Genomic DNA, 15013 nt, shown 5'->3' with positions numbered 1-15013 from the left:
GAGTTAGTCATCTCCTCTATGGTGACCATGGAGTGAGAGCTTCTATGTGTGTGTGCCCACCCTGGAAAGGAGTAGTTTACTCAGTTTGGGGGCTGTTTACCAGGGCATTTAACCAGGGTTAGGGGCAGGTTAGAGGGCTGGTTAAGGGCCTGTTTCAGGCTGGTGCTGGGGCAACCCCCTCCCCCCAAACTGACTATTCGGCTGTCTGCAGCCCCTACCCCCACACTATAAATAGGACATTCAGCCCTTTGTTGAATGTACTTGTTTTGGAGTTCTCTGGCAGTCCTTTGTGCACTGTTCAGCCTGCTGATTGCCCATTTGTGATGCAGTCTTTTGCCTACCCCAGTCATCTACCAGGTGCAGTTCTGCCTTGGAGTTGTACACCTGTGCATTTTCCATCTGTCACCATTCGCATCTCCTTGCTGTTTCAGTTTGCTTGCTCTGCTCTCAGTTTCTGCTCACATTGCCACTGCACTTTCGCATGGTGTAAAGCAGCAGATCGTCTAAAAGCTTAGACTGAGGCATGGACAGTTTGGAGTTTGCTGCTGTTCGGAGACCGCTGTTGGCAGGCATTTGTGGCGTGAACAGTTCAGAGTTTTAGGCTGACTATGGGATATCGTTGGTGCCCATATCCCACCAACCCTTACTGCATCGTGCATGGATTAAAGATCATGTAAAGTTTGATCCCAGCAAGCGTTTGGGGCTGATGGAGTTGCTGCTGGAACGTGTGGACAGTTCAGTGCAAGTAAAGCCGTTGAAGAAGGCAATCTGAAGACATGGCCCGTCCGGGACGAAAGCGAGAAGACTGTTGCAAAAGGTGTCATAGCAACTCTTTTGTCTTCCGACATTCCCTTCCACTCTCCCTTCTCTTCTTTGCCCAGCCATCCTATCTCTTCTTCCTTCCTACCCCCCCTCCCTTTGACAAGAGCTAGTTCTCCTCCCCTTTGAGATGGCTGAGAAGCAACTCAAAATCCCAGTTCTTCCCACATTTCCTGTTGACCGTCAGTTGGATGGCAGCAACTACGGAGTCCGTCCTACAATCTAACACCACTGATTAAAGTGAAGTAAAGAACTGGCTGACTTCATCCTTGTGGGAGTTGCAAGGCCAGATCCGAATGCGGAGCACCATGGCATTCTTGAGCAAAATGAGGTAACGATATTGGCCCAATTATGGGATTGGGTAAATGCTTATGTGCACTCTTTCATTTTTTTTAATTGTGTAAGGTGGCATGGCTCCTCCATGTGCCACCCCTCCACCTAGGCTGCATTTAGTGAGATATGGCTCAAAGCCCATGGGAGAAGTAATATAAAATAGGTGGAGATGGATATTATATTGAGTTATTCCCTCTATGGTAGACTTGCGTACTGAAGAAGGCCTATCTTCTTTAACCATTTCTAGTTGGTTTTTGCTGAGGTCCAGAGAAACTTTCAAGCACATGACGCTCCCAAAGAGGATTTCGGAGCATTTGGCATCCCTCTACAACAAAGTCTCCGCGAGGAAGAGAGTTTCCCTCGATATCCACTTGTGAGTCCTATATGGCGACCAGGGAGAGGGTTTCTATGTGGGTGTGCCCGCCCTGGAAAGGTGTAGTTTACTCTATTAGTTTGGGGGCTGTTTACCAAGGCATCTAGCATGGATTAGGGGCAGGTTAGAGGGCTGGTTAGGGGCCTGTTTTAAGCTGGTAATGTGCCAGCTGGCTGGGGTTAACCAGGCCAGCATTGTGACTGACCAAGGTCGGGTCAGTTGGCTGAACAAGGGTCAGGTCACCCGACCTGACCTGGGTCGGGGTTCAAGAAGACCCACCACCCGACTGGGTCGGTTGTCTGCAGCCCCTATTTGTTTTAAAGTTCTCTGGTAGTCCTTTGCAACTGTTCAGCCTGCTCATTGGCAAGTTTGTGTCGCCTACTCTAGTCATCTACCACAGCATTTGTGGAGGGTTTTTTCAGCAGTTAATGCAGAGTTTTCCCTGACATCTCCTGCACATTTCCATCTGTCTCCATTCACATCTCCTTGCTGTTTCAGTTCACTTGTTCTGCTCTCCGTTTCTGCTCGCATTTCTGCTGCAATTTCAGAAACTCATACCTCTGGCGAGAGACCATTGTGACTAGGTGCATTGTGGATGCTTTTCGTGACAAAATGGAAACTCACAGCGATGACCCCAAGGTCTGTGAAGAAAGCTTTTCCTCCACCTCCTCTTCACGGCTGGTGCCCATATTTTTGTGTTCCTCCTAATTTTGGTTGTTTTGAGAATGTCCAGAAAGTAAGTTCCAATGGCTCTGTTGCTCTCTTGCTGGATCAATCCACAAAAACTAGCCTGGAGGTAGCAAAATCTGATGTATTTTTTTAGTATGCCGGGCATGCCATGAAATGTGGTTCAGTTTCCAATACTTCTCGATTACATATTTGGCAGGTCTATTCTATCCCATCATCCGGTTTAGCACCTGCGGCATTGGGACCCTGTCCATAATGCAACTAATTGTTCTCATTAATTTATTGGGCAGCCGCTTGTGTAAGTACAGCTTCACCATCCCCCCAGCAAAGAGCCTTTGCTTATAATTTAAGTCTATCTGCTGCAGGTAGTAGATGAATCTTTACCATGCCGCCTCGGTGTCCCAATTCTCTACTAGCCTCCTCTTTAGATAGGCCTTCACCACTTGGCAAGCCTTGGACTCATATAGCTGCATAGAAATCCAGCGCAATCACTGTCAATTAATTGCCTTGTTAACTTTTATGTTTTACAAGAAGGGTGAAGGTGTTCGCCTCGCTTTGGCTTGTAATAAGTAATCTTATGTGAGGGGTGTTGCCTCTAGAGGAGACTTGGAATACATAGCCTTAGGTGAGGTACGCTGACTTGTGGCACTTCCCTTGTACCATTAACATATGGGCTTTATGAGACTTAATACATCCATTCGTATAAATTGATAGTTTTAGAAACAAAGAAAAAAAGAAAAAGCAAAAGCAGTGACACATACACAACACACATACACATGAGCGCGCAGGCATCTCAGTTTTCACACACACTATTGCAACGGCCAGCCAGCTTCTGGTACATTGTGCTGTTAAAATTGGGCTGTTCATAAATCGTGATGGATCTCGATATGATAGCATAGCATCTCATTCCATCATCATAGCGAAATAAACAGATTTTTATTAATTTGTAATAATCTGAAAAGTACGCACACACTCACGGGGGGGAAGAGAGAGAGAGAGAGAGCAGTGCACGCGTTCCATTGCCAAGGAACAGAACCTGATCCATATTAGGGGATATGCGAACCCTGAAGAGGCAATTCAGAAACACTTCGTTTCAACGATGTAGCTGTCTCCAAATGATTTTGAGGCAAAACATAATGCTCCTTATCGTAAGGATACGAAACTTTATGAACTGAAGGTGAACTAGTTGAGCGTCTTATAAGGCACTGCTGCTGCCTTAATGTACCCTTTGACTTCATTAGCAATTTGAAGGACTTTGAATACGTTCTCGTCGCGCACACTGTTCAGGTGGCCGATGGGCGGTTTGACACTTGCGTCACGACTCAGCCCACAACAAGAAAGCCAAGGTTAAGCTTTAAAATAAGCAAAAAGAAACCGGCACCTGCGGGAACGATCCTTGTGGTGAGGCTCCTCGACCTTGCGGGGGGTTTCCATGACCATGCGGCGAAAGTCAGCATTGGAAAGGTTCTGCGAGCGGGGATCATCTCCATTGGAGTTGTCCTTGTCTTTACGGTCCCTGTGGGGGGGGCGAGGAGGGGGGGGCAAAGGATTGGAGATGGGCATATCATCGAAATCATCCACTGCATCTACCGCGATCCCCATCTTCGATCACAACAGGAATTTCTGCGCCAATCTGCCTCAGCTACAAAGAACAGAACTTCTACTCAAAGCCTTATATAATCTTTTGGGAAATGTTTTCCGATTTTTCGGTAGACTTTAGGCAAATTTCAAATGCACATGGACTACACACCCACGCAAGGGGCATGTCCAATGGGTTGGCATCACACCTATCTCCACTAGGAATCAAGAACACCATCTCAATCCCCGATGAGCTTCCCGCCTTCATGACGTATCCACAAGATACCAGAGTCGACATATTTTTGCCAATGGGGTTCTAGCCTGATGATTGAGGCGTGGTGGGTGTGTGCGCATGCGTGTGTGAGTTCTCGACCACTAGATAGGCCCCAAAAACCCCACTTCTCTTGCCTATAGGATTTCAATCCAAACAAATGCCCATAAATCCGATAGGATCCAGTGAGCTTCAGGCTTACATGTGCCCCTGATTCCCATTACATCCGACATGAAACTTTCTTGATAGAATGCGATGGGAGCCACACGTGCCCGACCTATCAGCAAGATACAAAAGCCAAGATATTTTTGCCAATGGGTTCTAGCCTTGGGGGTTGAGGCGGGTGGATGAGTGTGAGCGTGCATGAGTTCTCGACCACAAGATAGGCCTCGGAAGGCACTACCTTTTTTTTTAAAACAACATTTTTCTAGTTTTTGCCTACAAAAGTGATGTGTCTGAAAGTCAAGCAATACTCTAGTTTACAATCTACAACTCCCATCAGCATGATACCAAAGCCAACGTTTTTCTATAACTAGAAAGATACCCAAGTCAACATTTCTCTATAAATTACAATCTACAACTCAGATCACCAGGATATCAAAGCCAACATTTTTCTATTTTTGCCTACAAAAATGTCATGCCAAAAGACCAACTCTAAAAGCATTTGTAACTTGGCATTAATTTTTGTTAAGCTAAGTGCAATACTCTAACATAAAGCAAAGTTCTGACTAACCTAAGCACTTTTGATTAAACGTAGCAAAACCTTACATAACTTAAATTGATCTAACCAGACCTAATTTAACCTAACACAACCTACCGCAGCGCTACGAGAGGGGCGAGTGGGGAGGGAGAGGGAGAGGAGTGAGGCGAAGGATTGCCTAGGGGGGAAGGACTACCAAGGGAGAGAGGAGAGGGGTGAGGGAAAGGACTACCTAGAGGGGGAGGGGAGGGGGGAGGGGAAGGCAGGTGGCACCACGCAAGTGAGGAATATGCAAAGCAAAGAGGAGGTAAGCAAGGGGAGGACTTGGGGAGAGGAGGGCTAGGGAGGGGAGGGGAGAGCCAAACAAGCACATGGGAGAATGAGGCAATCGGAAGGAAGGGTTGGCCAAGGGGAGGCGACACGGCCTAGGAGGGAGGGAGGATAGGATGAGAGGGAGTTAGGACTAGGAATTCACTCCTAGAGACACGTAATGGTTCTGTCTTGGTTAAGAGAGAATCGAATTTGCAACTCTTTTGAAATATAACCTTTATTAGTTATCAAAGATACATTACTAAAGGGACATTTCTAAAAAGATGCACCTCATAGCTACTGGGATGAGAGGAGTTCCAGCGACAAGGATTGTTACCTGCATCCATCCAAGAGAAGAGATGTTAGTATAGACACAACTACATCTTCGGACTGGAGGTGTCGGTATCCTTGACTGCTTGTTATCGTAGCTAGGAACACCCATCCACAGTTAACCTAGAGATTCAGCATCTTGGAAATATGAATTTAATTGAGAGTTAAAACAAAAACACTGAAGTAGGTTGAGAGGCCAACTGAGATAAATTACGTTGAGAGGCCGGTCCCCCAAAGAAAATTTATATAGATTAAACTGCAGCCATAATCTTGCAAACTAATAACTAAGCTTGCTTTCAAACATAGCTATATATCAAGGAGGCTCAAAGGGAACCTGGCTCACAAAGTGAAGATTTGAGGATTACATTCCTATGGATAATGTTATGGATTATCCCATCATTATGATTAACCCATTAAAAATTTCAAAAAAAAAAGAAAAAAGAAAAAACATCCGGTAGACATCATGTGAGTTGCAGGCCAAGATAAGTTAAGATATACGCAAACTATCAAAATCCTTATTTCAATGCCATGCTGAATCAGCCTTAATTCAATGCCGTGTTGAATTACACTTAATTCAATGCCATGCTAAATGAGCTCCTAAATTCATGGTTGGTCAGTTGTGGATTCAATGCCATGCTAAATGAGCTCCTAAATTCATGGTTGGTCAGTTGTAGATTCAATGCCATGCTGAATTAGCTCCTAAATTGAAGGTTCGCCAATTGCAAATTTAGACAAAATTGATGAAATTTTCATGTAGATTGCATTGAAATCAACCCCATTTCTTAGATTGTTCAAATTGTCGTACTTGGAGATGGGATCCACCTCATTCCACCACTTGGATTTCTGGTCCGTGTCAATGCCTCTTGGAGGAGCCATTGAGTGGGCTAAGAGAAGAGGGAGGGAGTGTGGAGAGAGGGGGAGGGGGGGGGTTGTTGGTGGAGACTTCAGTGAGAGAAGGGGGCTAAATGGAGTGGAAGGAGAGGGGGATGAGTGGATGAGTGGAAGGGGTGGAAGGGGAGGGGGCTAAGCGGAGAAGGGAGTAGAAGGAGAGGAGGCTGAGTAAAAGGAGAGGTGGATGAGTAGAAGGAGAGGGGGCTTAGTGGCTAAGTGGAAGAGGGTGGAGAAGGGAGTGGAAGGGAAGGGGGCTGAGTGGAGAAGGTTCAAGGGAGTAGAAGGAGAGGGGGCTCAGATGAAGGGAGTGGAAGGAGAGGGGGCTCAGACGAAGGGAGTGGAAAGAGACGGAGTGGAAGAAGAGGGGGCTAAGTGGAAGGAGAGGGAGTAAAAGGGACTGGGAGGGGAGGGGGCTGAGTGGAAGGGGGTGGAGAAACCCACTCACGAGTCCCGTCGTGGCAGCTAGGTTTCTTTTGTACCTCTAGGTATGTGCCTTGGCTTACTGCCCACATGGCAGCATGTGTGCTGCCCATGTGGCAGCCTCTTCTCTTTCTCTATGAGATGCCACCCATGTGGTAGCCCCCTCTCCACCTTTGTTTCTTCTCTGGGAAAATCTTGCCCGAGGTCTCCCTCCCATTTGAAGTCCAATAGATGGGTAGGTGACCTTTCCAACACCACATGCACCCCAAACCTCCCTCCTATATTCATCTATCCCTCACCCTAAATTCAGCCCATTTTAGCCCATATGTATCCCCCATCTATCCCAAGTATGCAATCCATATATACTCCTATATGCTTCTCCCCTAAATTTAGCTCATATGCAGCCCATATCTATATCTACTTGGTACCCACTCCCTATATCCCATCTATCTCCATCCCCCATCTATCCTCATATATCTTCCATCTACATCCATATTCTATCTACCTTCCTCTCATCCACTACCCATCTCCATTCCCCTCATCTAATGCCACTCACCCCATCCCCTCAATCCCCTCATGTCATCCCATCTATCCCATCACTTTCTCTCATCCCATCCATGCCATTGCCCTATCTCATCCTTGATATTCAACTTACTCCCACCTTTGGGATTAGCATTAAATAATGATAAGTGCAATATAAATTTGAATTAGGGAAACATTTATCCCATACTACAATGAAACATGCATGTTCCAAGATATAAATTGTACTTGGCACTATCACGTCGATGCTTTAGGAGCTCTTGCATCTCCATGAGGATTGCATTGTGATTCCATCCATTGCCAAACTCCTTCTCCAATTGGGCAATGATAAACTTCTTGTTGTCTTCCACTTGTCGCCTACAAGACATTTTGAACAAATTAGTGAAACTAGATTATCTTTCAAGAATTTGAATAAAACATCTGGAAAAACATATACTTACTCCTTGTAAATGTGGATGTTACACTGACAAGGTTTCGCATCTATCGACGATGAAAGGATGCTCCAAAGGCATTATTAACAATAATGCATCCTAATACTATGTCGATCGGAATGTGAGAATCTCCCTCCACCCTTGTCATGTTAGGAATATTTGTGGAATTTGGAGATGAGTGGACATGGGATGGTGGAATAGGATCCAGTGGTATCGAATGGCACCCCATGCTCTTCGATACTATCTTACTTGAGTCACCATGTGAAGATGGACCACTATAGCCTTGCTCTTAACTTATTAGATCTTCTCTCCTCCACTGGCTCCTTGTCCTTGCCCTTTTTAGAAGCATGTGGTATCTCACTGTATTGGCAAGTCTCATTAGGTTCCCTAATTGTCATAGGGGCCTCTCAAGATCTTGTCGGGCATTGGTTTGAGAGCTATTCAAATATTGAATTGTATTCGATAATTGCTCTCTAGAAAGAGAGTATAAAGTATGCACAGTCTACTCCGCATCAAGTGAGGGTAGCCCTGTGGCATGTAGTAATGCTCCCAAGACTGCCAATAGATCGAAATCGGGATTACTTGGATCCATGATAAGGAAACTAGATGAAAAAGGAGTAAGATGGGACACAATTCAAATGATCAAGGGAGCAAGAGAGCAATGCAAGGAAAGAAGCAAGTGAGCAATGCATGAGAGCTTGAAGGAAAGAGAGATTGAAGGCAAAATCTCTCTTGAATAAATGCAAGAGCTCTCTTGAAGGAAAGAGAGATTGTAGGAATGCAAAAGCTCTCTTGAAGCAATGCAAGAGCTCTCTTGAAGGAGATTGAAGGAGATTTTGAATGCAAGAGATGGAAGGAGAGAGGTTGAATGGAAAAGATGGAAGGAGAGAGGTTGAAAGCAAGAGATGGAAGGCAAGAGGTTGAAGGAGAGTTTCAACTCAAGGAGAGATTGAAAGCAAGAGATGAAAGGCAAGAGTTTGAACATAAGAGAGTTTGAAGGAGAGATTGAAGGAGAAATGGCAGCACAGCAAGAGATTGGCGGGAGAAATGGTAGCAGCAAGAGATAAAATGACACAGCACTAGATCATAAACCCTGGAATACAAGTGATTTGAGTCATTACCAAGGTCATTTTGCCACCCAATCTTAATGACTCATTTAGAGACTCCAATAGCGACTCGTTTAGAGACCTAGTAATGACTCAAATATTAGAATTGAGTCGTTCAACCACTCTATCACTTTTTTTTTTGGACCATGTGTCTCCAAATGACTCTGACACACTTTTTTTGCCCTCCCTTTCGTTAACAAGCATCCCTTTGGGTGCAATATGTAGTTGTGTTTTCTCTTACACATCCCTTCTCTCCCACTCCTATGCTTCTCTAAAACACTAATACTCCCAGATTGGCTTCTCAACCCTTACCCTTCAACATGTCTAAGGGAGAAGAGTTCTCCGTCATGTACTGTATACTTAACTCTGGAACCTCCTTCGAAACCTTTAACTCACAATGAAGGAAAAGCCCTTCATTACCCCAATTATTTTGTTGAATGGTATCTCATAAATAAGTATCAAAGTGGAATAGGCATATATTTGTACTTCCATTATTGCTGGTATGTTTACTCCATTGTCTCTTCTCATTGTTGCTTATAATGCTCTTACTTTATTACAACTTGGTATACTAGAGATGTAGTGTAGGATCTTAAGGAGATATAGACATTTAGATCAAGAGTAGTAAAGGATTAGATTGAGAGTAGAAAAGGTTCAAAATAGGAGTTGTAAGGTTTAGGTCAAGTCCAATAGGTGTTTATAGTAGAGTAGCATAGATGAAAAGTAGGAGTGTAAAACTTTTCAAAGCAGGACAACAAGTATAGGAAGAAGCCTCGAAACAAGGTAATAGGTGCAAAGGTTTAGAGTAGGATAGCAAGTGCAAAGGTTCACAATAGTAGTCCAATAGTTCAAAGCCATAGCGCAGTAGCCTAGAGGTTTGAAGTAGTAACCTAGAGGTCTAGAGTAAAGGTGTAGAGGATTAGAGCAAGAGTAGTAGGGGTTGAAAGGTTTGGAGGTTTAGAGTAAGAGTAGCAGAGGTACAGAGTAGGAGAGTAGGACATCAGGTGCAAAGATGAAGCAATATGTGTGGAGGTTTAGATTAGGATAAAAGGAAAAAGGTGTAGATCAAAGGAAAACGGAGTCTAAAATTTAAAATTTCCTTTGGACCCTCTAAAAGTCAATTTCTAATGGAAAGAGATGTTTTAGAACTGGGACTCCTTAGAATTTGGCCCTCACTTTTGGCAGCCAGTGAGCCGAATTGTGAGCTTAGCTCAATTGGTTAGGGGGTCTAAGATCTCCTATGGACCCACACCATAACTCACCTAATCAACCTCATTAGACCCCTTAATCCATCCCTTATGAGGCCATTTTGAGGCCCTAAATCTCCCCTAATGCACACCCCCACAATGCTTCCAAATTAACAAGTGGACCTTTGAGCCCTTGTTGTCCATCTCCCATATTGGCATCACATCTTCCATTGAAGAGGATTTCAAGATGCATTATTATGCATTTGACCAAGTCCTGAGGAATGCCATCAATGTATTGGCCAACATCCAAGATAATTTCCAACATCCTTGTAGAGCATAGAAGCAACATGCATGGAGCTACAAGACAAAAAATCAAAGTAGCAGCTCAACAGGGTAGTGGTATTGACAAACACATTGAGGCTATTGCCACACTAAGGAAACAAGAACAAGGCCAAGTCATTGAAATAAGAGCTAAAAGAAAGTGAAGCACTTGAATAAGAAGAAAAATCAATGATTAGAGATCTAGAACAAGTTGAGAATAAAAACATTGAGCTTAAGGCTTGTATCTAGATCCTCAAAGCACAAAGGGAGACTACCTCACACAAAGTACATAGCTCTAGAGTGAACTTCATGGAGGTCCATGCAAGATTCTCAAATGAGACATCCACCAATTTTGACAGTAGTCACCAACAACACAATGAATTATAGGTAAGGGTAGAGTGTCTCCTCATGAAGCTCATTGAGGCCATCTCAACCAAATCCTTGGAAGAATCTTGGCCTTAAAAGAGAAACAATGACCTCAATCTTGGAGCGAGAGGGGCTTAAATTAGCAAGATGAACCCAAAAACATAGCAACAATCAAGGATACCCCCACCAAATGATCAACAAGCATGAATTCCATCTAATGGGGGTAGAACAAAACGTAGGTGATTGAATTGGCATATGAATTACTCATTGATCAGCATGAATTCAAGAGCCATATGAAAAGGATGAAGCTAGCAGGTAGAGTCTAAGGAATTTGAAGATATTCCATTAATTCCTCTCATTGCACCAATACTAAATGGGGCAATCCAAAGCGCAAACAAGAGATTCAGTCGCTTTGGGTCAACATTTGCTTGGGTGTAGCCAATCATGAAACTATTTTCGGGGCCACTTTGGGGCTATGATGTGATGCACTCTTGGGTGAATATTTGAATTTTGCATAGACCCGCATTCTCGTTGGAAATTTTCCCGACATCATGATGTCGCACTAGCATAATAATGAAATGCAATCTATTTATTTTGAACACCACATAGCTTGACACATGGTAGCTCTAAACTACATCGTGCATCTATGCACTCCTTCATGCAGCATACTCTTTGGCCTGAGTTGCATGACCACTCATTATCACACAGCCTTTTGTCGTAGCTTTGCCACTTGTCACTAGGCACCGCACCCATGTAGATCATCAAAATTGAAGGTTGGCTTGGAGAGATCACTGTGCTGGTTCTTGGTGTAATAATGAGACGTAATCTATCATCTTGAACACCACCACAGCGTAGTCTCTTGGCCACTTGTCATCGTGCAGCCTTTTGCCACAGCTTTGCCCATGCAAATCTAAGGTTGGCTTGGTGAGACCACCGCGCTAGTTTTTTGGCGTAATAATAATGAGATGCAATCTATCATTCTGAGCATCGCCTTAGTGTTAGAGTCTTTAGCCTGACGACCTATCATCACCTAGAATTCAAGGTTGTCTTGGAGAGACCATAGTGCTGGTTCTTGGAGTTATAGCTCTGTTACCTATATTTTACGTATTACAGGAGGAGATCTATGATGACCAATGCACTGGCAAACAGAAGGAGATCTATGACAGCCACTGCTCTGGTTCTTGGAGTTATATATTGGTGTACCAAGGAAAATGTATTTCCTTGTGCAACTAAGCAAAATGCAATTGACGATATGACCCTTGAGGGGTCCCCTTTAGGGGCAAGAGCCATATTGACATGCCATTTCTGTCTACTGGCATCCTGGATATTGTATAATGCATGTCGATATGGTCTTTGCCCCTAGAGGAGACCCCTTAAGGGCCATACAGAAATGGCATGGCAATATGGCTCTTGCCCCTAAAGGGGACCCCTCAAGGGCCATATTGTCAATTGCATTTTCTGAAAGTTTAATTGTATTTTTCTGGATGCATCTCCATGCAACCACAATGGTGGGTCGTTGGAGATATTTAAGCGCTATTTTGGTCATCAACCAAGGAAATTGTAGTCCTACTTTATTGGTATTTTAGTCCTTGTTGCAATAAATATAAATGAGGACAAAAGTATTATTCATTGAGTGAAAATTGAGCAAATGAGATTACAATGTACATATATGTCCAATAACAAGTTATATAAAAATTAACAACTTATACCGAGCAAAAAATTAACTTATTATATCGAGCAAAAATTGAATAGAGGATCTTACATTTATTAAAACTCGGCAATTGTTGAGAGCCTTAAAGGCCAAAATATTACAACTAGTGACCATAACCATTCAAAATATAAAAGTTAATAACAGCACATACTGAGAGCCTCAAATTGAACAAAAAGAGATTATATAAATGTAATAAAAACTCAACAATTGCTAAGAGCCTTAGAGACCAAAATATTACATCTAGTAAGCCAAAAGATCGTTGAGAGCCTTAGAGGCCAAAAGATTACATCTAGCCATTGCTAAGTGGTTATGAGCCTCATCTAAGCAAGAGGGAATTTGTACAAATCAATATTTCCACCAGCCTAGCTTGTTGCATTAAAATGTTTTAGGGAGCCAAAGGAGGAAACGATAGAGAGGCTGAAGACCATGCACATTGCTAGGACTCAGACTATGGCCCCCCAACAAGTCGAGAGTACTCTACTGTGAAAATACTAAGGCCATCTCCCTTGCACTCTTCTTGCAACTTCTAACCCCTCTCGTAATGGACCCTGCACAGTCTGGGAGCTCCTCATACAATCTTTCCTCCCCCTTTGCAGCACAGTGCGAGAGCCTCTCCTCCCCTGATCTTGAAATCATGACATATGGGAGCTCCTCTCTCGCTCTTCAAAAGCCCAATTTGGATGCTCTCAAAAACTTCACCAGGTTGGTACAGGAGGTGAACGTGAAGGAGGAGCAACTAGTCTATCAATGTCAGAAGATTATCATCACTGAGAGCGTGATTGAAAATGCGCTAGGCATTCCTGGAGGCAATTTGCAAGCACACTTCTTTGAGAAGCAGTGGAAGAGATATGCTATTCTAGATGTATACCCCAATGCTCAGATTAGTAAAGATGGTAGAGTCAAGCTTTCTAGCTTGCCAACAGACCTCCAAGATATGATGAAGAAGACCATTCACTTCTTTCCTAATACAAGAGGGACTGTGAAGTTCTGGTAGGTAAGCAGCAATAGAGCGATTAAAAGGATGCGATGGATCTTTCTTAAGGGCAATATCCAAGAGCATGATAACCAATCTGAAGAATTGCATGGATGGCAAATCCCAATTGTCATCTCAGTCCACAAGAGTTGCAATGCACTTGATGGCATCTACCCTCAAAGGATTTTTGAGCAATACGATAACAAGATGTCTTAGAAGGTAACTTCTACAAGAGAAAGCCACCGATGCAGCAAAGGTAGCGCAACTTGAGAAAAGTCTTAGGGAAGGTGTAGAAGCCTAAAGTGAACCATTGATGCTGCGGGTCTGGGCATAACCCCATACATCTGTATGAATCAAATTAAGAATACCTCGTGCACAAGAGGTACTTCTGACAAAGTTGGTTCGCTTTTATTTGCCGAAGCAGCATGCTTCACAAACCTTTCCAAGAAACTGTAGCTTCAGAATCCCAATTGCCATATTCTGATTCCTTAGATCTAACAAGTACTTGAAATTGACATGACCATATCTCTTATGCCATTTTGCAGATAGTGGCATCTGTTGCATTTGAGCTGACATGGCATGCTTATCTGGTACTGTAGCTAGCATTCTGTATAAGCGCCCTTCCTTGACACCTTTTGCTACTAGCTGACATCTTTTGGATTTGTCTCTGATAATGCATTCATCACTGTCGAAGATGACTTTGTAGTTGTGTTCCATCATTTGACCTACTAACAAAAGCTTCTTGCTCAGCTTCGGAACATAGAGCACATCTTTGACTAATCCTTTTGTACCAGTGAAATTGTTTATAGGGATAACACCTATTCCTTGAACCGGATTCGGTGTATTGTCTGCTATGTAGATGACATTTTTCTGACCTTCTAATGGTTTCATTTCTGTGAATCATTCCTGATGATTTGTCATATGAGATGATGCACCACTGTCTATGTACTAAGGATCCTATTCCACTTGGTCGACTTGATAGCTGAAATCCTCTTTGGGATTGAAATCAGTGTCTAGGTGCATTGTATCAGTCTGATGCAATTTCTCACTTGCAAGAAACATATTTCCATGTTCATTTGCAAGATGATTGTGACTAGAATGTCCACCATGATGATTTCCTCTTCCTCGAGAATTCCCTCGATTACTGCTGGATTGACCACCTTGGTCGTACTGCTTCTTGTGGCAATCTCTTTCATAGTGTCCAAACTTGTGACAGTAGTTGCACTAAATGTTTGACACATTGGTGGATGCATTCCCTCGTCCTTGAAATCTGCCTCGGTTGGAATGATTTTCTCTTTGCTGATTTTGATGTTGTTGATGCTGATGTTGATTCTGACTTTGATTTTGTTGATGATGTCCACTTTTCTGATATGATCTACCTCTGTTTCTGCCTTTGCCTTTGCTTCTGTCTTGCATGTGCACACTCTGCCACCTCAGCACAGAGCTTCACAGGCACACCTCTTGCTAAGCACAGTGCCACATCATCACTGCATGTGACTCACAGTGACACACCATCATTGAGCACCATTTGCACTCCTTTTGCCCCTCCACCTAGATCAAGTCATATCTCTTGATCCAGGAAGAATTTGAGGGCGCTCCAAAAAGAAAAGTCTCTCGTTTTTTTGTGCTCTACGTGCTTGTCACATTATGCGCACATTTTGGTGCAAGTT

General features: G+C 43.5%; 1 protein-coding gene across 1 annotated transcript in view; it reads right to left on the bottom strand.

Annotated features, from left to right (window-relative positions):
* The window catches only part of SMU2 (RED family protein), a 34575-nt gene extending 30599 nt beyond the window's left edge, over positions 1 to 3976 (bottom strand). Inside the window, exon 1 of the mRNA XM_087392728.1 lies at positions 3594 to 3976. Coding sequence (XP_087248854.1) covers positions 3594 to 3814 — 221 coding nt within the window. The 5' untranslated portion in view covers positions 3815 to 3976. The remainder of the gene's footprint in view (positions 1 to 3593) is intronic.
* Between the last annotated feature and the right edge of the window lie 11037 nt (positions 3977 to 15013).

This window comes from Dipteris shenzhenensis, chromosome 21, assembly GCF_047967505.1.
Source record: "Dipteris shenzhenensis isolate YYH24624 ecotype China chromosome 21, Dip_SZ_1.0, whole genome shotgun sequence".
Taxonomy (NCBI): Eukaryota; Viridiplantae; Streptophyta; class Polypodiopsida; order Gleicheniales; family Dipteridaceae; genus Dipteris; species Dipteris shenzhenensis.
Note: the sequence above shows the minus strand (reverse complement) of the source record. Positions and strands in the feature narration are given on the sequence as shown.